Consider the following 24,260-nt stretch of genomic DNA (forward strand, 5'->3'; position numbering starts at 1 on the left):
TATATACGTTTTTGTATGGCACCAATGCAAAACAAAATTCCAAATAAAGTAAGCTTTTATTTCTTTTTTTCTTTGATTGTTTGTTTGCTTGATGGTGGGTTCGGCGGAAGTGCTTCAGAAAACTTTCATCATCATCCGGGTGACTTTTGTTCTGGTCACAGAGAGGATCCAAGATGGCGACTCACATGTCGAGGTATAGAAGCTGGAGTCGTGTTCAAAGGTAATGCAAGTTTAAAATGAATGCTCGTAAATGGTCGCCAGACTCGAGTTAAATACGTGGAAATAGGATTGTGCAGTGTCATACTTTTTCTACGTCCTCATGATCCAAGATGAGCTTACACGGTTAGCACGATGCTAACTCTAGCTAGCTGTCAAACTGTCAGGCTGTAACGTAACGCTAGTCTGGAAGTGTCCCTGTCAGGATGGCTAATGTTTTACCCATCACTGTCTGGGGAAGATTCATTTCTAAAAGTTTGGACTTTACCTTTAAGATATTTAATCACAAACATGTCACGTTTTAAACTTCTTCAACGGTGCTATCCAGCAAAACATTACTTGCACAGCCTGAAAAAAATGACATTGACTCCTGTTTCTGTGGAGTAGATCCTGAAACGACCATCCACTTATTTGGGAGTTGTCCTTATAATTTTGTATACTTCTATATATCTGCTGTAACATTTCTGTCAACTTTTCTCTGCTGTACCAAGATGTGCTGTTTGGTTTTTATGATTTCTGTATTCTAGAACGAAAACAGTATTACACCATCAATCTTTTTGTTATCTTGGCAACATTTTACAGTCACAAAAGTAAATTCTGTAATAAAACATCTCTATTTAAAATCTTTATAAATAAAATGCTACAATACGTTTAAGCTATTCAGCACTCTGCAAACCCTAAAGCATTAAATACTTGATATTTAGACATTTCTTAATTCCATGAACTGCTAAATTATTTATTGTATTTCTCGTTATATTTTTGTTGTCTTACTCTTTCATATTTTATATACCTCCTAACCCTTGTCATATTTTAATTTTAGAATTTGACATTGTACTTGATTTGCATAAAGATAAAAATAACAACATTAACCACCAATATTTTAGAGGTTGGCAGATAAGTACATTATAGTTTTGGTGATTTTCTTTGTGTTTTCATTTTGTTAGACTAACACGCTGAGCTAAATGGTTGTTGATATTTTAAATTTTAGGTTACTTATTTGGATCCAAGTTTGAGAAGTGCCGGTTAGCTTTAATTATGTGTTCAATTCAGATTAAATGGCTTTAGTGTTAGCCGGAGTATTTTGGAGTCTGATTCTATTCTATTGCCACGTCATATATTATGTTATTTTACTTACTACCTTTCACTTACCACATAAACTCTAACTCATATCCAATAGTTTATCATAATTGGAACATTTTGTGCTATATTATATGTTACACAGATTTTGCAATATCATTTAAACTACTGGCAACAGAGTGTAACCGCTGCACTGTTTATTCCTTTGACACCAACATATTTGCGCCACTAAACAATGCATAACTATGTAGAAAAAAATCAAATCACTGGAGAAACATAATGTTGCTGAGAATGTGTTAAAGAAACTTTGTTTTGCCAAAACAAATTTCCCTTTGAAGAAAATAAAGTATATCTTATCTTATGTTGTTGTTGCCTTGCTGTTCTCAAAGGTTTGGGATCGCAGCTTACAGAAAGTACAGCAGTGGCGGCCGATACCCAAATATCTCCCTCTCTGCACCCCTGCCTGGGATCCCCAAGCCAGTGTTTGCATCGGTAGATGGTCAGGAAAAATATGAGACCAAGATCACTACTCTAGAAAATGGCCTCAAAGTTGCCTCCCAAAACAAGTTTGGTCAATTCTGCACAGTTGGAAGTAAGTTGTGGCAGTGATATGCAAATTGTAATATCCACTTGTCCTCATGATATGGCTGAGGTGGATAAAATGTGTTTTTTTTCCTTCTTATTTTAGTTTTAGTAAATTCTGGATCCAGACATGAAGCAAAGTATCCGAGTGGGATAGCTCACTTCATAGAGAAACTCGCCTTTTCTGTAAGTAAAACAAAGTTAAAGACCACAAAATTAAAGGTAGTTGAGGTGTGTAAAGTACTGTTGTCTTTTTTTTTTCTTTAGTCCACAGCTCAGTACGGGAGTAAAGATGAAATTCTCCTCACGTTGGAACAACACGGAGGGATATGTGACTGCCAAACATCAAGGTATGTAGGCTCTTAGCACAATGCCTCAATGTTACAAAATGTAGTGTTTGTGTATTACTACCTTCCATGTGTGAACTAGGCCTTCCTTCCGTTAGAGAGTATGTGGAAAAGCTGTTGTTTTATGTGATATTTTGTTCATTTTGCTGCACAGGGATACCACCATGTATGCAGTGTCTGCTGAAGTTAAGGGTCTGGACACAGTGGTCAGTCTTCTCTCTGATGCTGTTCTACAGCCTCGCCTGCTGGGTATGTCCATTCTTCTTTCAAATGACAAATCCATGGGCACTGTGCCAAATGTCTGTCTGTCTCCACTGCCTTTCTGAGATGATTTGTTTGTTTACATGCAGATGATGAAATTGAGATGACCAGAATGGCGGTACGCTTTGAGTTAGAAGATCTAAACATGAGGCCAGACCCTGAACCTTTACTCACTGAGATGATCCATGCTGTGAGTCGCGTCACTCGTTAAAACCCCCGCTCTCTGTGAACGTAAACAAATTGATTCATGACCTGTAACTTATCAGTTAAAAATCAATAAGTATGCTGTTGATTAGTTGTTTAATCATTTAGTGTGTGTAATGTCAGAAGAAATAATAATAAAATATACACACACACACACGCACACGCACGCACACACACACACACACACACACACACACACACACACACACACACACCAAGCTTTGTGTCAACTGCAGTACATTTTCTGTTTGGAATATAATTGATAAAAATATGAAACCAAGAAATGCAACCTAATTTAGCTTTCAGAGGACAAAGCTTTGTATTTAGTGAAATCATTAATTAACTACCAAAACTATAACCGTCATAACAGCATAATTACAGACCGGTTTTATCTATCTAATCACCAAAAATGCATCATGATAGGATAACAGATCAAACCTTGCCCATGAAAGACAAGAAAAAATAAAACCCTGATTAAATATTTGAAGAGCTTGAATGTTTATTCTTGACCAGCCTGTCAAAGACACTGTAGTTGTAAAAAACAAATATAATTGGCAGTGTCGTACGAGATTGCTGTAGCTTTATTTTCTCTTTAACAATATTGTAACATGGGGTAATTGTTTGCTTCCAGGCCGCATATCGCGGAAACACGGTTGGACTGCCTCGCTTTTGTCCTGTAGACAACGTGGACGTGATTGACAAGAAAGTGCTTCACAGCTACCTGCGTAACTACTACTGTCCCGAGCGGATGGTGCTGGCCGGAGTGGGCATCGAGCACGAGCAGCTGGTTGAATGTGCCAGGAAATACCTGCTGGAGGCGAAGCCGGTGTGGGGGGCAAGTGCAGTGGCCAACGTGGACCTCTCTGTAGCACAGTACACTGGTGGCATCGTCAAGGTGATTCCTTGGTTATTTTGTTTGATTTCCAGTGGTCAAATGGCGAAAAAGAATAGTAACATCTTCTTCTTTTAATCTGTTAGATCGAGAAGGATATGTCAGATGTGAGCCTTGGCCCCACCCCGATCCCAGAGCTCACCCACATCATGATCGGCCTGGAGAGCTGCTCCTTCCTGGTGGGTGTGTCTGGCTATCCTGAAGAGTCTTCAGTCAGGTGTCTGATACATGTTAGATTCAAGCTTCCAAATTAAAAAACAAAGCTTTTCTCTTCACAGGAGGAAGACTTTATCCCATTTGCTGTGCTCAACATGATGATGGGTGGCGGAGGCTCCTTTTCTGCAGGAGGACCTGGAAAAGGCATGTTCACCCGCCTCTATCTGAACGTGCTCAACAGGTGAGCGTCTCACAAGCCTCAATTCAACTTCATCAGATAATTATAAGTCTACAAAAATAACACCAGTCAGTTTCACTAATTGTCTTATGGTTGTACTTGTACTGTAGGCATCATTGGATGTACAATGCCACCTCCTACCATCACAGCTATGAGGACAGCGGTCTGCTGTGTATCCATGCCAGTGCAGACCCCAGACAGGTTGGTGCAGGCTCAGGACAGCACAGTTCAAATGTCTCATTGTACCTTTGCATGCAAATAGCATGTTTTTTGTTTTTTTTAACCAATCATTGCTTTGCCAAGGGAAGTTTCAATTGTCAAAAATACCTCTAAAACTTTGTTACAAAGCTGTTATGTTTTCAAATTTGCATATGGTTTTCTTGTGTGAATGGCTCTTTTTGTTTGTGTAGAGTTCTTATCATTGCATACGTTCATCTCCAGGTGCGAGAAATGGTGGAGATAATAACAAGAGAGTTCCTTCAGATGGCTAGCAACGCAGGAGAGGTAATAGCTCCGGCAACTTTAGCAATATTGATTATAGTTAAAGAAACAAAGGTGGTGTACAATTCTTGGAACATTTTTCTCATCCCTGTTTATTCAGATGGAGCTGGAGAGGGCCAAGACTCAGCTCAAGTCCATGTTGATGATGAACCTCGAGTCGCGACCAGTTATTTTTGAAGATGTTGGCCGCCAGGTTCTCTCCACAGGAAAGAGGAAGTTGCCACATGAACTGTGTGATCTAATAAGTGAGTACTAAAGATAATATAGCAGCCATAAAATACTTGTGTAAGAGGAAAAATTACATCGTTAATTAAAAACTAGACAGGCTTATTCCTAGTTTTTTTTTTTGACCTTTCAAATAATAATTTCCAGGCAACGTGACAGCCAGTGATATTAAGAGAGTAACCACTAAGATGCTGCGCAGTAAGCCCGCAGTAGCAGCTCTGGGAGACCTGACGGAGCTGCCCTCGTACGAACACATCCAGGCCGCCCTGTCCAGCAAAGACGGACGCCTGCCCCGCATGTATCGCCTCTTCCGATAGGACCACATGGCCATCGAGCCGGGTCGCTGTAAATAAACTGGACTGGATTACACTAGCGTTCCCTTCCACCACAGAACTCAACCCAGCTCACTGTGGGAGGGGACTGATACTCTGTCTCTTGACTGAACCTCTGAGAGTGGGGATTTTAAAGAAAAGTTGCATTTCACTCTACCGTAGTCTACATACAATTGGAGTATCTGTATTTGTTGTTTGTGAGCAGGAAAGCCATATTTCGTTATATTCATTATTATCATTTTTTTTTTTTAAGATTATTTTTGGGGGCTTTTCCCTTTTATCCGAGAGCAACAGTGGATAGACAGGAAAGTGGGAGAGAAAGAGAAGGGGTGACACGCAGCAGAGGGCCGCAGGTCGGATTCGAACCCCGGCCGCTGCAAAGGACTCAGCCTACATGGGGCGCCCGCTCTTACTGGGTGAGCTGGGACTCTGGTTTTAAAGGGACAATTCACCCCAAAGCCAAAATTAGTGTTAGTTTGCTGATTTGAAAATCTAAATACCAACCTGTTATGTTTCTGTCTTTGAATGAATGAATGATATTACACTGAAAGTAAAGCAGCATATAGGCGAGAGAAGGGGCGCCTAACGTCCCCAGCAGTATCTAAACTATTATTTTTTATTGAGCTTATATTTTTCTCTCCTTGCAAAAACTCAGCTCTCTAAAATTCACTGAGCTCCATAACGATCCTTCTCTTTTCATAGAGTGGATGGATCAGAAAACAGTTTTTAGTATACAGCACTTCATAGTCTCTACAAAAGACTCTACACAACCCGAGGGTTAACAGATTAATAAAGGCAGCCTTGGAAGTTTGGGGATAAATGTGACGACCCTTACAACTGTAGCAAATTTGTCCTCAAGAAGATTGAAATCATGGTTTCTGTCATCACTGTGTCAGATGTACTGTAAAGAGATTGAAATCTAAAGAGAAATCTGTTACTACTTTGTACTTTTGTGGTTGTGTTGATGCCCTTGCAAATAAAACATATATGGTAATATTAACAGGCTAAATTAGAGGAATAGTTTGATTTTAGGAAATATGCTTATTTGCTTTCTGCTAGATGAGAACATCAATACTAATGTTAAACGTGTCCCTGAAATATAAAGCTACAGCCAGTCGCCAGTTAGGTTGGTATAGAGTGGAAACGGCTCGCCTGCCTTTAACAAAATCTCAACAAAATCAAGGCTCACCTCTGCCATTTCTTATTTGTACAAAACCTGAAGCTCCAAAGCAAAATTCAGCCAACAAAGTGTTATCAAACATTTATTACAAGATGACAAAAATATGCAGATAAAGTTAAGAGGTCTTGAGGAAATTAAAACAAGACCCACAGGCACTTTTCTTTTGGAGCGTAGTGCTTTTCATGCTGAGAATGCAAGTTCATTAATTTGGGATACAGAGATGAGATGTAAGGCAATAAGTTACAGTCTGTTATAGTATTACTTGGCCTAATAAGAAAAAATGTAGTGACAGGTATTAACAGTGTAAATCATCTATTTTATAGGAAGTTGAAAAAGTAATATGTGTTAAAGACATTTTATCTCCCTGAAATTTAACAGTAGCATGTAACAAGTAGTAACAACCTCCTGACTGTAGCGTTCATCACTGTCTGAAATGATACATTAAACCTCCCTTCTTCAGTCATATCAAAATTCTCCTACAATACATTACATTTATAACAAAACTCAAGTTAAAATGAACTGCAGATGCCTAAATTGCAATAAAAAATGCACCTCAATGTGCCACCAAAATAGTTTTTTAAAGTGCTCATATTATGCTCATTTTCAGGTTCATAATTGTGTTTAGAAAATATATCAAAATAGGTTTACATGGTTTAATTTTCAGAAAAAAACCATATATTTGTTGTACTACACATTGCTGCAGCTCCTCTTTTCACCCTGTATGTTGAGCTCTCGGTTTATTTCCCGAGTGAGGCATCTTACTTCGGTACCATCTTTGTTGGGAGTCGCACATATGCAGTAACTAGGTAAGGACTACTAGTCAGTCATTAGCAGAGTACGAGGGCGTGCTATGCCAGCAGCTAGGCAAGCATTATAACGCGTGTTACAAGTTGATGCACGTTTGTCACGGAAGTAAAGGCTGGACTACAATAGAGCTGTTTGGAGCAGTTTGTGAACAGTGTTTTCTGTTGGAGATGGTAAGTCCCCTTGGAGTGGACTTTGGGCTTTTTCACTTTGGGAGCCTATTACATGCACAAAAAAAGACATAAAACATAATAAAGGAAAGGAAAAAAGCTTAATATGAGCACTTTAAGCTAGTTGATGACAAATTTACAAGGCATTAAAAAACACTGATTTAGCATTCAGAAAATAACATTGTGGTTCATGATGCATTTGAAACACCTACAACATTTAAAAATGAATGCAGTAACACTGAGCCTTTAAGGTTAATCAGTTCACACAGGAGCATGTGACTGAAGAGTAAACCATGATGGCAGCCCCCCCCATCCACTTCATGTTAAATAAATGGAGGGGGCTGAATAAATAAAGGCCAGACTGCTGCTGACTGCTGTGTCTGGAAACCTTTCTCTGTGTCTGACCTCAAGGTCTTTGCCCTCAAGTCCTGCAAGCCGCTTACCCCACACACACAGTTCCCAACCTCAACCAACAGGGGGCACACTCTGCTCAGTTACCGACCAGCACTGGGCTCTGTGTAATTAAGACAACTCTGGTTTCCATTTGGTCCTTTTCTGGGTTTTTGGGTTTTACATTCCACTTTCTGGCACAGTTTAAGGGTTTAGGAGATGGTGCAGATGGTGCTGCTGCTGCTATGGTTCTTCATGGCCTCCCTCCTCTTCAGCTCTCTGGTGATCCTCCTCCTAATTCCCTCCAAGTACAAGCTTCTGTCAAACTGTCCCGCACCAAGGGGAATACTAAACACAATCAAAGATATTTAGAATGAGACTAGTAGTACGTAGCACCAGACTTAAAAAAAAACACCAGGTCAAAAAAAAAAAAGAGAAATTCAGTAGTTAAATAAGTAGACATTTAAGAATCTAGAACGATTTGAAGATGAAGATTCTAACTGCCCAGCATTAGAAAATGACCACAACGTATTTGCAAGAAGTTTGACTCTTCTAAACTAAAACAGTACTTTGCCAGCTGCTGAAATCATTCACTTTCTAACTGGATTGGAACAAAAATGCCCTTTTCACTGTGATGGGTAGAAATTCCCATTTTTACCAAAACCAAATAAGTTTTCAACTGTGGACAATGCTACAAGAAAGCATTGAAACAGATTTCAAAGTCAACGCAGCTTCTTGTTATTGTTACATATTACAATTAACTCATACACTAGGCTGGTTTACAATAGTTGCGAAAATGCAACTTGAACTTCTAAATATAAACTAATCTGTTTACAGAAACAAACAAATGTCAATATACTGAATTCATCCTTAACATGATGACACAAGTATTTCAATATTTTAAGCTATGTTTTTGAAATGGCAAAGGGACTCACTTGTCTCTGCCTGGCCTGAGTTTGACCTGGAAGACGCTGATGACGGGCCGATGGTCTGAGGTCTTGATGCAGGAGCAGCTAGTGTACTTGACCACTTTTATGTCCTCAGCCTGCCTGCTCCTGAACAAGATCCTGTCCTGTGAACACACACACAGAGGTTTCATCCTGCTGAGAGCCACAATAAGCTGATTTAAATGTAAATGTAAATGTGCTGTATTTATATAGCGCTTTTCCAGTCTTAACAACTGCTCAAAGCGCTTTTACATCTACAGGCAACATTCACCATTCACACACATTCATACACTGTGGCCGGGGCTGCCGTACAAGGTGCCACCTGCTCATCAGATAAACATTCACACACATTCACACTCCGATGCGCAGCACCGGGGGCAACTCGGGGTTCAGTGTCTTGCCCAAGGACACTTCGACAATGACTGCAGGGGCGGGGATCGAACCACCAACCTTCCAATTGGCAGGCAACCGCTCTACCACTGAGCCACAGCCTTGGCCTGTGGCTCAGTGGATTTAGGCTGCCCTGGCCAGTTAAGACTTTAATTAGAGCAACTGGAAAGTGTGTAAGATTGTTGCCTTCCACCAAATGTCTGGCTTTTTGTGGCTTGATTTTCTTCTTACTGTGTATGAAGGCGTTCTCTGTTTAGAAGTAGTGTCGTAGATATCACAGCCAATGTCAAACTTGTATGTGGGAAGGAAGTGTATTGGTGCCTCTTGGAAGCCTTTAAAGATTGAACCTGGAGGGGGAAAACACAAACACAACAATATACTTTCCAAAAACCTTCCAAAATGTTTACATTTTTTGAAGAGATTTAGCCACTAACACGCAAGCATACCATCTTTCATCTCCTTAGAGAGCTGGTCGTGCTCCAACAGAGGGGCCATATTGCCGCCTACTGTGCGGTTTATGATGGTCTCCACGTCCACCCGGTCTTTACTCAGCCGGAAGTTAAAATCTCCAAACCAGAAGACCTGATCGAATCTTGTTGTGACGTCAGCTACAATTACAATAAAACCCTGTGATTATCAAAGATAACTAGCTATTATTCCTACCAACTTGATGAATAACGAAACATTCTATTAAGCACTCAATAGCAAGACCAAAGCTGGGACAAAACAGATGGTCATGGACACAAAAACCTTTTTAAATTCTAATCACTACAGCTAAAAACCTTTCTGAGAAAAAGAGGGAGCAATTTGTCCAAAAAAAAGGCTGACTGTATCCTAACAGTTATGATCCTAGTCCTCCAATCCTAGTTTTTTTTAAAGAAAATATATATATGCAAGACTATAACATCAATTAGGAAATTCCAAAAATCCAGTGAAGGAAATTTGTCTTTTCATAATTACTTCACTGCATTAAATACTGGTCATCCCATTGCCAGAATATATCATGTGTCAGAAATACCACCATCATAATTGTTTTGATCTTTACCATCTTTAGGACAAGGAAACTTACATGGTGTGGAGCGGTAGGGGTTGGTGTCTGGAAGGCCTTTGGGAAGAGCTAGAGCCTCGACGATTTTGTTGTAATCTAGTACTCTCTCGTATACTTTGGCATCGCCAGCTGGAATAACAGACACAGAAATTAGAAACGCATAAAACTGCCTAGCCATTAAAGCAGCAGTTTAAATGCAAATATGTATGTTTAAATGTAAATGTGCTGTATTTATATAGCGCTTTTCCAGTCTTAACAACTGCTCAAAGCGCTTTTTACATCTACAGGAAACATTCACCATTCACACACATTCATACACTGTGGCCGGGGCTGCCGTACAAGGTGCCACCTGCTCATCAGATAAACATTCACACTCCGATGCGCGGCACCGGGGGCAACTCGGGGTTCAGTGTCTTGCCCAAGGACACTTCGACAATGACTGCAGGGGCGGGGATCGAAACACCTACCTTCCGATTGGCGGGCAACCGCTCTACCACTGAGCCACAGCCGCCCCCGTTTAGACAATGTTTAATATTTAATGGACATGCCAGTATGCTGAAGAAGTAAGATATCATTGCTGTTTCTTCTCTAGGCAAGGAAGAGACAAATGTTCCTTCCTTGCCACATCCTACCTAAACTTTAGTACAAATCTCCAACCATTCCTATCTACAGCCATCCTCATATTAGCCTCTTGCAATAATAAATCACTGCTGCCATCTGCAGCCTCCTTAACTTTGCGTAAACTTGTTACTTACAGGTAAAATGAGATGTAATGAAAAGGAAGGAAGTGCCAAAAAAGGTAAAGGCGATTCCCACAGCCCCTTTGGTCTTGATCTGAGAGATGATCCTGGTTGTAACTGTGGCGTGCTCCACCTCTGTGTGGATCAACGGGACAAAATGTTGTGGACAGGGTCAGAGGCTTAACAGTGTAATCAGTTAGATTCAAACACAAAACCATGTGCATTTAAAGTGTACATAAAGAAATATGTCACCACATTAAAATCCTTTTATCTGCAGACTCTTTGGCCAATATAAGAAACTAGCATCTAATGCTAACATGCTTACTCAAAAGAATATGCCATCACATCACTGGTGGCTGGATGTGTCACCATGAAACAGATAAACATCTTTCAACAACCTGCAGTACGCACACGTTCTGTATGCAAGGAGCAACATAGCAGGAGTTTATTACCTGAGCAGAACCAGATGAGGTCTCTTCTGACAAATACAGTGAGATACAAAACGCCATGTGATGCAGCGTACAGCATGACGTAGTAAGGTCCCAGAGTCTCTTGAAGACGCGTCTCCCACTCCCTCCTGCACACACATAAACACGCAGAGTCACATACACAGAAGTATAACTGACTTTACAGCATAGTGATTGGTAACTGATAGTCATAACAACTCCCTTTTCTTCCAGTGATGATGTAAACAAAACATAACATACCTGTCAGGACAGCCCTCCTGGACTCCAATAATATAAAAGTCTTGTGCAAATGCGGAGTCAGTTGGAAGGAGGAGATCATCTAAGTTGGCTGGAAGTCCCTGAAAATGATAGAAACTTGGTAACAACTCAGTTGATAGTGGGTAGTAATACAACTTTAATATGTTGTTGGTCTGTGAGACGCTGCAGTCATGATGACTTACTTACCTTCTCTCCCTGCATGTTCCAAGTGGCTATGTAGATGCCCACTCTTCTGTCAGGGAAGTGGCGGTCCAGTTCCTCGGCCCCAAGCAGGGCACCGCTTCCCAGCACGCTGCCCTCCAGAAAGCTCCTGGAAAATACACGTTGAAAGGAAAATTAGCGCTTCTAAGGGCAGCCAACTTGCCATGGAGGTGTTGAAATAGCATGGCTGTTGTCTGAGGCATTACATTAATAATTTAAAAGTGAAAATACAATTCCCTTCTGGGCACTGACTGGGTATTGAGATTATGGACTAGACTCATAGATACACTATGCTAATCACCTTCAATCAGAGGGTAAAATCAATACTAAAAGGCTTGTTGTTACTACGCTACTGTATCTAATTACTGCGCAAAGCCTGAGTATAGTACTTTCTTTTGAGCAATTTTCTTTTATTGTAAGGATAAAGTAGTTAAAGCCTGACCAGACCTCAGACTGACAGGGTACTGACAAAGTAAGCCATGTGTGCTATTGCAGAACTGCCTTATTGTTACAATTAATTGAAAATGATGCACATGAAGTTTTGAACTTGCCTAGTTGTATGTTGTCTCTGACCTTTACATAGATAAGGACCTAAGGTACCCTTGAAAGAAACCGGCTTCTAATAGCCTTCTCTCTTTCCTTCCGGTAAGAGAAAGCTTACAAAAGAGCCTTCACATCCAGCCTGAGTATAACTCCAGGTAACTCATCTACATGGTCATGATATGCCTACTGTACCTGTTCCTCACATCCTGGGGCCTGATGGGGCTAAGCACACTGTAGGTGGATCTCATGGAGTTGACAGAGGCACTATCCGACCCCATGTTTTCCAGAAGCCGGCTGTCGCTCAGGTTCCTGTGGAGTCTCAACCCGAGTTTCTCTCTGGTCATCATGGCATAATCCAAACAATCCCCGTCAATCCTATTAGCTGCCCTTAAAGTGTCTGATGCAAAGCTCTTCCCCAGAGCAGGCAGTGTCCCCGGGGGACGCACCGGAGACAGACGCACCTTGCTGGACCTCACCCGGTGGTCTGTGGGGTCACTCTGCTGGCTAGTGGGCCTCCTTTCATACTCTGAGAGACTTCTCCCTCTGTCCCGGAAGACAGGGGATCCCATTGTAACAGCTGAGAGCTTTCTCACATTGGAATCCTGGTCATTCCTGATGGTGGCAGCAGCGCTGAGAACAAACCCACCGGAAGCTGGGGTTGTTTGGACCTCTTTAAGAGAGTCTGTGGAGGAGCCAGTCTCAACTTGATCACTCAGACTCTCCTGGCTGTTTCTTAGCCTCCTGATTCTCCCGGCCTCCTCCAGTGAGACACTTTTTCTGGACTTTGAAAGCCTGGGCAGTGCGGGTGGCCGAGGCTGGTATAGACTGATCTGTCCCTCTGCATTTCTATCAGTGAGTTTAAGGGCATCATTGTGTTCCTTGCAGGATGTGGCATCCACTACAGAGGTCTTGAGTGTCCTGCTGTCACTGACAAGTGAATCTCCTTTAGCAGGAGCCTCACAGGACTGATGGAGGAGGCTGTCCTCTCCATTCTCAGTCATCCTCTCGTCATGCCTGAGACCAGCTGTGGTCAGGTGGATGGAACTTTGTCATTGCTTACTAACATACACCTGAACATATTGGGCAGAAAATGATTTAGTCAAATGTTGACCTCAAAACGACTGAGTTCAGCCAAAATTACCAATCCAGCATAAGTTTGTTGTATAACCTGTTTAGTTCCTAGCAATTAAATACACTAATGGCAGTTTTTACACGTGCAACATTAGTTGGACAATAAACGGTAACTATAGCTTAGTTACCTTAAGTAAGTTCAATAAATACGAGCACCGTGAGCTAATTATTATTAATGTTAGCCATAGCGGTCTAAGCTAGCTAGCTAGTATCAAAGGTTGAGTCGAAATTGTTTTGTCATCACTTAACTGAACCTTAACTAACGTTATCATCCAGCCAACAAGTCATGTTTGAATATAACCTACACTGCTAGCTAACTTTGGCTAACGTTAACTATTTAGCTAGTATAACGCTAGTAGTTTCAAGCTATCTGTATAACATAGCTGGCATTGCATAGAGTAGCGATTTCCAAGCTAGCTCAGCTAACGTTACAAGCAAACGTTTATATGATGATATAAATAACAAGGTAATGTTAGTAGTTTCCGTCTTATGGAGCTGGTTATTTCAGTGTTATCATGGTGAAGTAAAGTTACCTGTTGTTTACTGATGTTTTGAGTGGCTAATTAAAGAGTAGCTCAATTGCTTCCTTAGCAACGCATGACAACAGATTTTGTTACCAAGACAAGAGTCAGCACAGAGAGCAGAGCAAGTATAGAGCAAGGGTCACAGCGCCCCTCTGTGCTAAGAAGTGAAAGTACATGCAACTCAAATGATTGTAATCTACCTGCATGTTGCGCTGTCATCATCTCATGTACGGTCATAGAACGATACAGTACATCGATCCTAAAAATAGGGTTACCTATTGAGACTGTGTTGGTTCTTTGCATCTCTGATTAAAATACGGTATGATGCCATGCATTGTTTTGTTTGCATTAAAATCATGCAGTGCCAGTATGAAAATATATATATATATATATATATATATATATATATTTATTGGTATATATTGACCAACTGCCACTTTGCTCGTTTGTAAGCCATGATGTCTCTCTGTCCAAATTCTACGGGCGGGCAAAGCAGAGAAAGGGGAGGTAACCTTGCCCTTTATGACCTCATAAGGGGCAAGTTTCCAGCTCAGCCCATTTAAGCTTTCATTTTCTCAAAGGCAGACCAGGATATCCAGGGCTCGGTTCACACTTATGACCATTTCTAGCCACTGGGGGACCATAGACAGGATTGTGGAATGTGTATATATATCCCACGGCATATATTACGGCGGTAATATATGCCGTGGGACCTTTAAAAAAAATCGTTTTTCATACAGAGGTGTTGCTGTTTGTTTTATAATACTGGTTTTTGCCATGATTAACTTTTAGAGAATTATTATTACTGTACTTGTACATGTATGTCAATCACCAGGTGTTATAATGAAACTTTCAAAAGTGAACATTAAAAAAATGCACTAAAAAACAATAGAAAAATGCTGTTGCTGAGGAAACAGCGAATGTCACAATGAATACATAACATCAAGGTGTGACCTTTAATTGTTAACTGTTAACTTATCTTTCACCCTTTCTGTGCCCCCCTGCACTGTACGAGACAGCCACTGAAAGAATTTCTGAGCCCGCTGGTCCATGGAAATGTGGACAATCCGTCCATATTCTTTGCATTTCAATGGCACAGTTGCTGGCTCAGGGGGTTTAGACAAAAGGACCAGTCTGTGGCTCATGTATAAAAGCAAAGGGTTAAACCAGGTAGAGTACAGTTCAGTGCAAGAGCAGCAGCAGTACCAGCAGCAGCAGCCCTCTGACAGGCAAAATGACTTCCACTGGAATGAACATGATGAGCAAGGTAAGCTCTCTGATAGTTTTCATTTTCACAATATCACTAAAACTAAGTGGTATCACCTGCATATTGCCCATTGTGGCTTAAAAACATCGAGATGTCTGCTGTTAAAAAGATACTTTAAAGCTCATATAATCAATATGTTTTAACAATAACGAATCAAATGATAATTATCACCAAACTCTGCAGTTCCCCTCAGCTTAAATAATGTTCTTTGAGCTCCTTGGTTTTGTTTTTGTGGCCTGCGGATTAACTGTTTTGGTTCCTTCTCACACCTCTTATGGTGTAATCTTTGGCCACAGCAGGCAGCTGTTCTCATTGAAAGAGCTCAAACGACCGCACCCTAGCCCATGCAGCACTGAAGGAGTATTTTGCAGGTTAAGAGCCACATATTTCTCTCACAAATGGGTGAAGACCATAAACAGAGCTACATGTACAGTAAATATTGGACTTTTATTCATCATGTGGACAAAAACACAACTCCATATCTTTTGCATGTGTAAAGAGGCTGTGTTCACAGCTAGTTTCTGCTTCCTTCAACTTGCAATAAAATCAGTTATAGTTGGCTTAAAGCTGCAATTTAAAGCAAACTTTGTAGTTAAATGCAAGCTTCATCCTTAACAGCACTACATTGAAAGAAAGCTGGATTCACAGTGAAAGCTTTTTCCCGTTTTTCTAAAACATTAACATATGCAGCTTTAAACTTAATGGCACTTGTGACTCTATGACGCCTCACATGTGCTCAACAACGCCTTTTCTCTCTCTCAGATCATCTTCTACGAGGATAGGAACTTCCAGGGTCGTTCCTATGAGTGCATGAGCGACTGCCCCGACATGTCCTCCTACATGAGCAGGTGCCACTCCTGCAGGGTGGAGAGAGGCTGCTTCATGGTGTACGACCGCACCAACTACATGGGAAACCAGTACTTCTTGAGGAGGGGCGAGTACAGTGATTACATGAGCATGATGGGCATGAGCGACACCATCAAGTCCTGCCGCATGATCCCCATGGTAAGATCTTACACCTGGCTAGATTTTCTGTAGATGACATCTGTGGATAATACAATATATTTGTCAAGCCTTATAGAACTCATGTTGAAAAGATGAAGCGCCCTGTGTTAAACCCGCTCATTTTCTGCACCACAGCACAGGGGATCCTACAGGATGAGGATCTACGAGAGGGAGAACTTCGGCGGTCAGATGTCTGAGCTGATGGATGACTGTGATAACATCATGGATCGTTTCCGCATGTCCAACTGCATGTCCTGCAACGTGATGGAGGGACACTGGCTGATGTACGAGCAGCCCCAGTACAGAGGCAGGATGATGTACGTGAGGTCTGGCGAGTACAGGAACTTCATGCACATGGGCAGTAGCAGCATGAGGTTCATGAGCATGAGGCGCATCACCGACTCCTGCTATTAGATCCTCTTAGCACTGAATAAAACTGTCATGACCTAAACTGCTGGTGTGTATAGTCTTTTTTTATTCTGAGTATGCATACTTACACCAAATCAAAGCTGCCAGACATCTATTGCTGACAGTAATTCACAGGGAATGCTCAAGGAAAATGGTTGTTGACAAAGATAATAAGGTTTCTCATTTCCATTAAATGATTCGCTTTTTATTCTCATTTCCTACTCACTTTCATAATCAACAACTTCCCAATCTTAAGGCTCCAATCTCTTGGTGGATACACGTGCTGGATTGTGGATAGCAATCTAATACGTTGCATTGCACCATTTTAGATTGACGTTTCTAATTAGATAATTTTGTTAAAACGTATGTTCCCTACACACATCATACCATATAAAACTATTTGTGTTTGTTATAAAGCCTACCGTTTTTTAACCCCTTGTAAAGCGGTGAATTTTTATTTTTACAACTTTATTCGGATATAACATGTTAATTAGTGGGCTTTAGAAGAACTTCTATGTGAATTTTCTTCCCTTTGGAGAAGGCCAGGCTAGCTGTTTCCCCCCGTTTCTATTATTTGTGCTAAGCTAAGCTAACCGGCTTGTGACAGTGCCTCCCAGTGCAATACTGAATTAACTTAAAAATGTTTTTTTTGGCCTTTAAAAATATCAATTGTTTGACAGCCTTATGTACTACTGACTTAAGTTCAGTCAGAGTTGTAAGGTCATCAGACTTTGTCATGACGAGGATGTTCTTCCTGGCTGTCTGTCCCTGTCTCCAGCCCTGTGCTCACTTCCCCTAGGCCGTGGACTCTCCTCTCACTCCCCAGACCTGCTGTCCTCGGACCATCCACTAGATGCCCTCACCCTGACATCCCTCATAACCGGCCCTTTTCCACACAATCCTATATTGCTACGTGGCAAAGTTGCCATGTGCTTTTATGTTCTTCAGTAAGTGCTCCAGCCGCTTTTCCTGCCTGTCTGTTATCTGCCTATATGTCTCTTTGCCTTCCTTCATTTGGACAAGATGCAACTGAACTGTCCCTTTCCACCTCGACTGTTTGCGTTTGCACTAACAAACTGAAACTGTGACATGTGGGGGTGTTCTAACTGTAAACAGAATAAGATTAAGCTCTTGTTCTTCTTTTTAGGTCAGATGTGGTAGAAACAGAGACTGTGCATTTCGAGGTGTGAAGGTAAATTTCTATGTGTTCTGTGCATTGAGGCTGTTGAAGCCTTTTGAGTTGCAGCTGAGAAGTTGTGTTGCGTACTGCTGCCTCCTCTATCCTATGAAATAAGGCTTGCGTCAGCTGAAATCATTGCTCTGAGCTGAAGGAAGTTTAGTCTAATTCTGAGTGGAATTCAAACCGTTGTGTCTAAAGTTTACATAGCAAACTTAGACATTGTCACATAAACACTAGAATAGCTGAGTTTTCTCTGATTATATTAACACTCCTCCAATTTGGCTTCGGTCTTGTTCTGAGTTGTTATGCAAGGTAAATGTTGTCTTTGGAGCGTCTGGGTTTGTTTTTGCTCGACTTGTTTCCTTCAGTAATAGGAACACAATAATGCAGTCACATAGGTCAACACACAACCAGAATCTGGTCATTTTTTGACTAAAATCACATAATACACATATATGGTAACATCAAGCAAATGGAAAAGAACTGGGCAAGACATATTTTTAAATGAACAGTTAAAGTATCCATGCTAGTGGCAACTGTTGGATGGATTTGCTGTCAAACTTTGTACAGACATTCATGGTGCCTAGAGAATGAAACCTACCAATTTTGATATCCTCTTAACTTTTCCTCCAACGCCACTACGTTGACCTTTATGAATTTCATTAACGTGTCTCAACAACTACATGACAGATACCTATGACATTTGGTACACAAATTCATTTTTCCTACAGAAAGAATTGAAATAACTTTGATCCTCTAAATGTTCACGTTACTCAATCAGTGAAATATCTCAGCATTTACCAAATGGCTTGCTTGGCACAAAACTGTGTGAAATATGTCTACAACTATTAGATGGATTATCTATAAATTTGGTATTCATGTTCCCTTCAGAATAAATTGTAATAAATGTGGTGATCTTGTGACTTTCACTATTATCAGGTCAACATTTTAATTTGTCCAATACTTTGGATCGTGACACAATACCTCCAATGTTCTGACATTCCGATCAGCCCCAGCAATTTTTTTGTGACTTCAACATCAAGATACACCTTAATTAAACTTTAATTAAAAATATACTGCACATTCACATTACATTTTTAGTTATTACTCACGGCCTATGTCCTACAAAATTGGTAAACACACATAGCTTTTTGTCACATGCCTCAAAGAAGGATTCTAGAAGCACGTCTCTCTTTCTTTTTTCTTTTCTTTCTGACTCTTTCTTTCTTTTTCTTTCCTCTCTCCTCTTCCTCCAGAGAACAGCCAATCCAGGGAGCGGGTAGGGAATCGATGCCCTGATACGAGATTCATCCTAATGAGGATCAGAAACATCTTAATAAAGACGCATAATCCACCACTTAATCCCTCATTACAGAATAATTTGCATTCACTGGTCCTGCTCCATACCGCCGCAGTGACGGCACATTAAGGTCCATTGTTCTTCCTCGCCTCATCTTTCACCCAGGGCTACGTCTCCTTTTGTCTCCCCTAGGTGTCAGTTATATTTGATCTGCTCTCATTAGACTTTCAGACGAGATGAGCAGAAGGGCCTGAAAATAGTGCTTTTGTATGCACTTCTATGTTATCTCCTGTCTGAAATGGAAAATGAGACATATGCTTAATGAGTAGGAGATGGACTGGGACCTGCCGTCCAACAGAGAGAGATAGGAGGGTTTTGTGTGGAGAAAGCGCTGTGACTGATACTCTGAGAGGGCACACTTTGGAGGCAATGTCTGTGTCAGTGATTACAGACTTCAGAGAGTGTGAAAATTACTTAAAAATAAAGTGGGACAGACAGATTAAAGTGTAATGCTGAGTCCTGGAAACATTCTGTGTTTTAGTTAATTGCTGCATTAACACAAAGTTGTCGAAGTTTTACCAAAGTTTTAAACAAAGTATATTCAAGTTAATATAACCATACATTCTGACAGTATTCTTAGAACACACAGTACATCCACCATGGTTGAAAGATTAATCTCTTCATGAATCTATTTCTCATGTCTTTGCAAAATGAAGAGATTATGTATAATCTCCTCAACTCTTGATCTCCTACCTTTTAGTAAAGCAACATGCTGGTTCTGTCTTGTGAATGGATACACAGTAGTTTGTATCAAAGTGAAGTTAGCCCCATCTAGGCACACTCCAATTTAGACTAAGGAAGGATTGTAATATAGAATTATGTGTCAAGCTAGGAGGAGAAATCTCTTTTCCTTTAGCTGTGAGATGATCCTTGTGAGGGTTGGATAATTAGCCCCATGAAGGTGTGGAGAAGGCTGATTCTTATACCACACGAGCCCTCCCTCTTCTGTGTACTGAGGTGAGTAGGTGGTGGAGGTGGATAAAACAAAACAAATAAAACTCATTAAAGGTACCCGCACGGCTACAAATCCCCCTCTGCATTATTCTAACGCGCCGCAGACATCATTAGCTCTGGTCAAAGGAGCCGTCGTTATTCTGCCTGGATATGAACACAGATCAAAGCCCACCATAGTTCATTGTCTTTTAACCAGAGGCAGGGTTCTCAAAATCAGGGCTCTCTTTTTTGGCAGATTTCCATTTTTTCCTCCCTGATCTCAGCCAGTTGAGAACCAGAAACTCACTCTACATAGCAAGTGTAAATCTTGAGATAAAAAAGCCTAAATGATTTTCCCAAAGATGCTCCCGTGGCACTTTCTTGTTGTGAGCAACGGAATTAATATTTGATGCTGGAAAATAGATGACGGGTTTGTTTGTAGTTCTATGAAAGAAGTTTGGTATGCACTAAATGAAGGATGTTTTCATGTTTAATGACAACTTCCCGATTTTTCCCCCCAAATTTGTTTAGCCACACTATAGTTGTGGCCATGTGTGGCCAGGCGACCACTTTGACTCGAAAAGGTTGACCTGCTAAACATCAGCATGTTACCCATGTCATTATGAGCATGTTCCCATGCAGACGTTTGCATTTTGATTGCGTTGTGATATTTCCATGTCGATTTTGTATTGTGAGTGTAAACTGTGTTTGTGTTGATGCGTCCTTTTTTGCGTCCGATTTTTGTGCCACAAACAACGACGGTAATTCAACTAAATCCCAACCTAAATATGAAACATGAATGATGCCAGCTGCCAAACATCACTGAAGTATTGTGAAAGTGAATTGCCTCTGTTATCACAAACCTGTGTGCATGATATAAAATGGTCAATACTTTGGATATCATTCTCATTTAAACGGCTGGACCGGACAAACGTACCAACAGTCCTCATACCTAGCAAAATAAAGCTGATTCTGATTCTGATTTCACACACATTTACATCTGTGGTCCTCTGGGTCTCATCCCCTCGATCCCACTGACCTTGCATGTCTAATAAGGGCTGTGTCATTTTATTCCTTAGGCATGATGGCCTCATTGCGCCCTGACAACTTGATCTCATCTGTGCAAATTATTCCATTTACAACTGATGTTTCCATCCTGCTCACATGCAGAGTCTGATTTTTTTTAAAGCCTGTTTACGTTAGGCAGAAACAGAGGCAGGTGCAGGGGTTTTCTCCTCGGGCAGCTAACAGCTGTGACGAGTGTAACTGCTACCAGACAGAGAGAGAGAGAGAAAGAGAGAGCATGTGCCAACAAATGCTGTACTAATCACACATGATAGCATCTGCAGCCAACAGACAGCAAACACACGTTACAGGCCTCAGGCTCTTGAGCAGAGGGCTGAATGAATGACTGCAGCCGGCCGTGACCACATCAGGCACATGAAAACACACAGATCAGTACAACAGTGATCGTAAACAAAGATGGGAATAAACATGCAGACATACCACACACCCCTGTCCACTGCTTAGATTAAGGTGGCTTTGTTTTTTCTGATGAAGAAATTACAGCTCATGCCTGTATTTAATGACCACACAAAGTGTTCTGCCTTAAATACATAAACAGAAGAGAGTTTGGCAACAGTGGGAAAAGTACTGCGATCATTTAAGTGGGTAAAATGGTGGAGCAAAGGTCGTGTGGCAAACGTTTTTGGCAGCACCTGTAAGTTTCTTGACTATATAGTACATATAATAAGAGTATATTACTACATTCCTAATATACGTTTACAATCTATCCTGATTTTATATATTTTTCTCTTTTGGTCTATTGTTTACATAAAACATCTCCTGCGGGTTTTTTCAATTTGTTTCCTTTTCAAGGATTTTTAGGGGAGTTTGTCCTTATCCGACTCAAATGTCAAAGGACAGAGTGTGTCATATGCTGTACCGACTTTAAAGCCCCTTAAGGCAAATTTGTGATTTGTTATAGCTTATTGGGTTAAATTGCCTACATAAAAATATAATAGGATGGACTTGACTTGAAGTAACAAATTATGTGTACTCATACTAATGTAATACATGCTAAATGTAGTAATACATTCAAGTATTTTCAAAAATGGTTGATTGCTGCTTCCTGTGCTTGACTGTCTCCTCCTGTTACTAGCCATCACTGATAATAACTCAGCTCTGTAGGAAGAATGTGAGCTTTGGCACTGCATGTTTTTCCCTCTGTATGTCTGTCCTCGGCTGCTTCTTCCCTTTGTTTGTTGCAGTTGGAAGACTTGTGATAAAGAAAAAAAACCTGGAATTCAGGCGGCTCGGAACACCAGATACCCAGGAAGTGGTGGATGGAGAGTAGATGTGGCAGTAATGGGAGAGAGCCAGGCCTTTTGTGTACCATTGTCCCCCCCCATCCAATGCACACACACATAGACACACACACAGACATCCATGCACTCACCCTGGCGAAATGTTGAGAATTATTTCTAAAGACAGTAAAGCTGCAGTCACTCAAAATGATGATTTTGGTTTTTTTGAAAGGTGGAAATGGAGATTTCAATCTTTGGTCCAGAAGGATATATCTCAGCAACTAGCCACTGTTGTTTGTACTTCTATGACATTTTTTTGCAGGCTACTATGCACTTTTCCTACCCTACGAATGTTGGTTTGACACTGCTATCCATGCACCTTGCATTGGTATTTAATTGTCCTCGTACCGTCACGGTTGTGTTCCAATTGAACTGTGTGTAAAACTTGTTTGAATTTGTGTTCCTTGTATGTGTTTATACTAGCTGCACACCTAATCCCCCTTCCGGGGCACAAATAAAGTTGAAGTTGAGTTCAAGTTGGTTTTGTTAAGAAAAAGAAAAACATTCACATAGAGTTGGCAGGTAGAGCTTTTTTAGTGAAAACAGCTGCCAGGATGCATTTGAAAACAAGGTTGATGACGGAGGTGAACCAAAACAGAAGGGTTGTGGACTGTGAATCCAGAGATGCTAAACTTTGTCATGGAGCTAATTGCTAATGTAAAACTACTGATTACAGCAGCTTCACATACTAAAGTCTTCATTCACTGCCCTAGCTGAGTAGCACTCCAGTTGAAAGTGTGAATAAATACTTTGCATGACACTCATGATTGAATTTTCTGATACTCAATTTTGCAAAATGTGCTGTTCTGTCTGTTCTCTTTCTATTACCGAACTTTGACTTTCATTTTCAGGACTTAGCAATGTCTCCTCCGCAATGCTCAAATTGAGGAGCTGAAGCAATTGAGGGAACTCTTTATGACCTGTGAGTCTGCTTTCCTTAACCTCTGGCCTTTGTCACATTACCCACTCAGCAAGTTGAGAAGGTTAACACTTAAAACACCAGTAGCTAAGTTCACTTGCTGATAAAGTGTCTCTGCTTTAAAGGTGTTTATCCACAGTGGAACCAGATACTTTCAATAATACTGCATCTTTTCCACAATAGAGAGCCCAAATTAACAGTTAAGAATATCAATAACCACAGAAGTTGCACTTTAGTAACACATTTAAATATAAAAGGCCTTAGACTGTGGTCATGCTTTTAATTTATATGCCAAAAGATCAGCCTTAACCAATAAATCTACAGCCAAACTCTATGTCAGAGGCGGCTGACTGGACCTCAGGCAGTTGTGGTGTGAAGGCGATGATGAGGCCCTGATGACTGGCAGTGACCTCTGACCTCTGTCCTTAACCCAGGCCATTTAATATAACCCCAGCAGATCAGCTCCATATGGTTAGTCAGAAAGGAGAGCCTGGATGAGGCAACTTTAAAGTAATTTAATCATAAGTGACGCTACATCTGAGTCAGTAGAACATACCAAACCCTAACAAGATGAGGATGATCAAAGGGTTTATTAGCAATAGCTTGGACTGTAAATCATACAGTTTGTTATAAAGTAATAAAGTGTTTTCTTTGTTTGAAGATTAGTTCAGGTTTCAGAGTCCTTTCCTTGTGTTTAAGTGCAGTTATCATGTGGGAAGGAAGGTTTAAATTGTGGCTTCTTTGCCTTTAACAACATATCTACTTTATGTGTGCCCTCAGTGATACACTGACAGATTATCAGTATCTGCGGAGGGCCATGTTGTTGACACAGCTGCAGTCTGGGTGCAAACGAACGTGTCCAGGATGCGCTTCTCTGCTACTTGCGAGCCCAGCAGCTTCACGAAAACACAAAGACTGGCAAGATTTTCTCCCAGCCCAATGTGTGAAACCTGGGAAATGTTTTTTGACCTGAAAAGGAACATGGCTTCATGATGAGT

At 40.9% G+C, this 24,260-nt stretch overlaps 3 protein-coding genes and 1 long non-coding RNA gene across 5 annotated transcripts; 3 read left to right on the forward strand and 1 right to left on the reverse strand.

The window, feature by feature from the left end:
• The first annotated feature begins 129 nt into the window (after positions 1 to 129).
• pmpca (peptidase, mitochondrial processing subunit alpha) lies at positions 130 to 5,253 on the forward strand. The gene is made up of 13 exons (XM_034871825.1): positions 130 to 220; positions 1,683 to 1,885; positions 1,982 to 2,061; positions 2,143 to 2,225; positions 2,377 to 2,471; positions 2,573 to 2,673; positions 3,319 to 3,582; positions 3,666 to 3,758; positions 3,858 to 3,976; positions 4,084 to 4,174; positions 4,415 to 4,477; positions 4,575 to 4,719; positions 4,847 to 5,253. Exons 1-13 carry the CDS (start codon positions 174 to 176, stop codon positions 5,014 to 5,016), a joined length of 1,554 nt encoding a protein of 517 aa, XP_034727716.1. The 5' UTR covers positions 130 to 173; the 3' UTR covers positions 5,017 to 5,253.
• inpp5e (inositol polyphosphate-5-phosphatase E) lies at positions 3,735 to 13,972 on the reverse strand. 2 transcript variants are annotated; one of them, XM_034871824.1, is made up of 12 exons: positions 13,834 to 13,972; positions 12,362 to 13,239; positions 11,612 to 11,735; positions 11,408 to 11,505; positions 11,153 to 11,277; positions 10,716 to 10,835; positions 9,982 to 10,089; positions 9,359 to 9,520; positions 9,144 to 9,259; positions 8,511 to 8,647; positions 7,767 to 7,923; positions 3,735 to 3,745 (listed from the first exon to the last, which is right to left on the reverse strand). In XM_034871824.1, exons 2-11 carry the CDS (start codon positions 13,168 to 13,170, stop codon positions 7,788 to 7,790), a joined length of 1,935 nt encoding a protein of 644 aa, XP_034727715.1. In that variant the 5' UTR covers positions 13,171 to 13,239; positions 13,834 to 13,972; the 3' UTR covers positions 3,735 to 3,745; positions 7,767 to 7,787. The 2 variants fall into 2 exon arrangements, with proteins under 2 accessions (XP_034727715.1, XP_034727714.1); XM_034871823.1 differs by having other exon boundaries at positions 12,362 to 13,972.
• On the forward strand, positions 5,266 to 22,420 carry LOC117944745. Its single transcript, XR_004656644.1, has 3 exons — positions 5,266 to 5,760; positions 9,716 to 9,721; positions 22,408 to 22,420. It is a non-coding gene; the product is annotated as an uncharacterized LOC117944745 (long non-coding RNA).
• Positions 14,837 to 16,547, forward strand: LOC117944744 (gamma-crystallin M2-like). The gene is made up of 3 exons (XM_034871828.1): positions 14,837 to 15,091; positions 15,854 to 16,096; positions 16,232 to 16,547. Exons 1-3 carry the CDS (start codon positions 15,059 to 15,061, stop codon positions 16,508 to 16,510), a joined length of 555 nt encoding a protein of 184 aa, XP_034727719.1. The 5' UTR covers positions 14,837 to 15,058; the 3' UTR covers positions 16,511 to 16,547.
• Positions 22,421 to 24,260: the final 1,840 nt, after the last annotated feature.

The sequence above is a fragment of the Etheostoma cragini genome, chromosome 5, assembly GCF_013103735.1.
Source record: "Etheostoma cragini isolate CJK2018 chromosome 5, CSU_Ecrag_1.0, whole genome shotgun sequence".
Lineage (NCBI taxonomy): Eukaryota > Metazoa > Chordata > Actinopteri > Perciformes > Percidae > Etheostoma > Etheostoma cragini.

Coding starts and splice junctions, on each gene's coding strand:
- inpp5e (XM_034871824.1), bottom strand. CDS start 13,170: ATGACTGAGAATGGAGAGGACAGCCTCCTCCATCAGTCCTGTGAGGCT. Junction 11,736..12,361: donor CCCCAGGATGTGAGGAACAG/GTACAGTAGGCA, acceptor TGTATTTTCCAG/GAGCTTTCTGGAGGGCAGCG. Junction 9,260..9,358: donor CTCTAAGGAGATGAAAGATG/GTATGCTTGCGT, acceptor TTCCCCCTCCAG/GTTCAATCTTTAAAGGCTTC.
- pmpca (XM_034871825.1), top strand. CDS start 174: ATGGCGACTCACATGTCGAGGTATAGAAGCTGGAGTCGTGTTCAAAG. Junction 2,062..2,142: donor TAGAGAAACTCGCCTTTTCT/GTAAGTAAAACA, acceptor TTTTTTCTTTAG/TCCACAGCTCAGTACGGGAG. Junction 3,977..4,083: donor TATCTGAACGTGCTCAACAG/GTGAGCGTCTCA, acceptor CTTGTACTGTAG/GCATCATTGGATGTACAATG.
- LOC117944744 (XM_034871828.1), top strand. CDS start 15,059: ATGACTTCCACTGGAATGAACATGATGAGCAAG. Junction 15,092..15,853: donor GAATGAACATGATGAGCAAG/GTAAGCTCTCTG, acceptor TCTCTCTCTCAG/ATCATCTTCTACGAGGATAG. Junction 16,097..16,231: donor CCTGCCGCATGATCCCCATG/GTAAGATCTTAC, acceptor TCTGCACCACAG/CACAGGGGATCCTACAGGAT.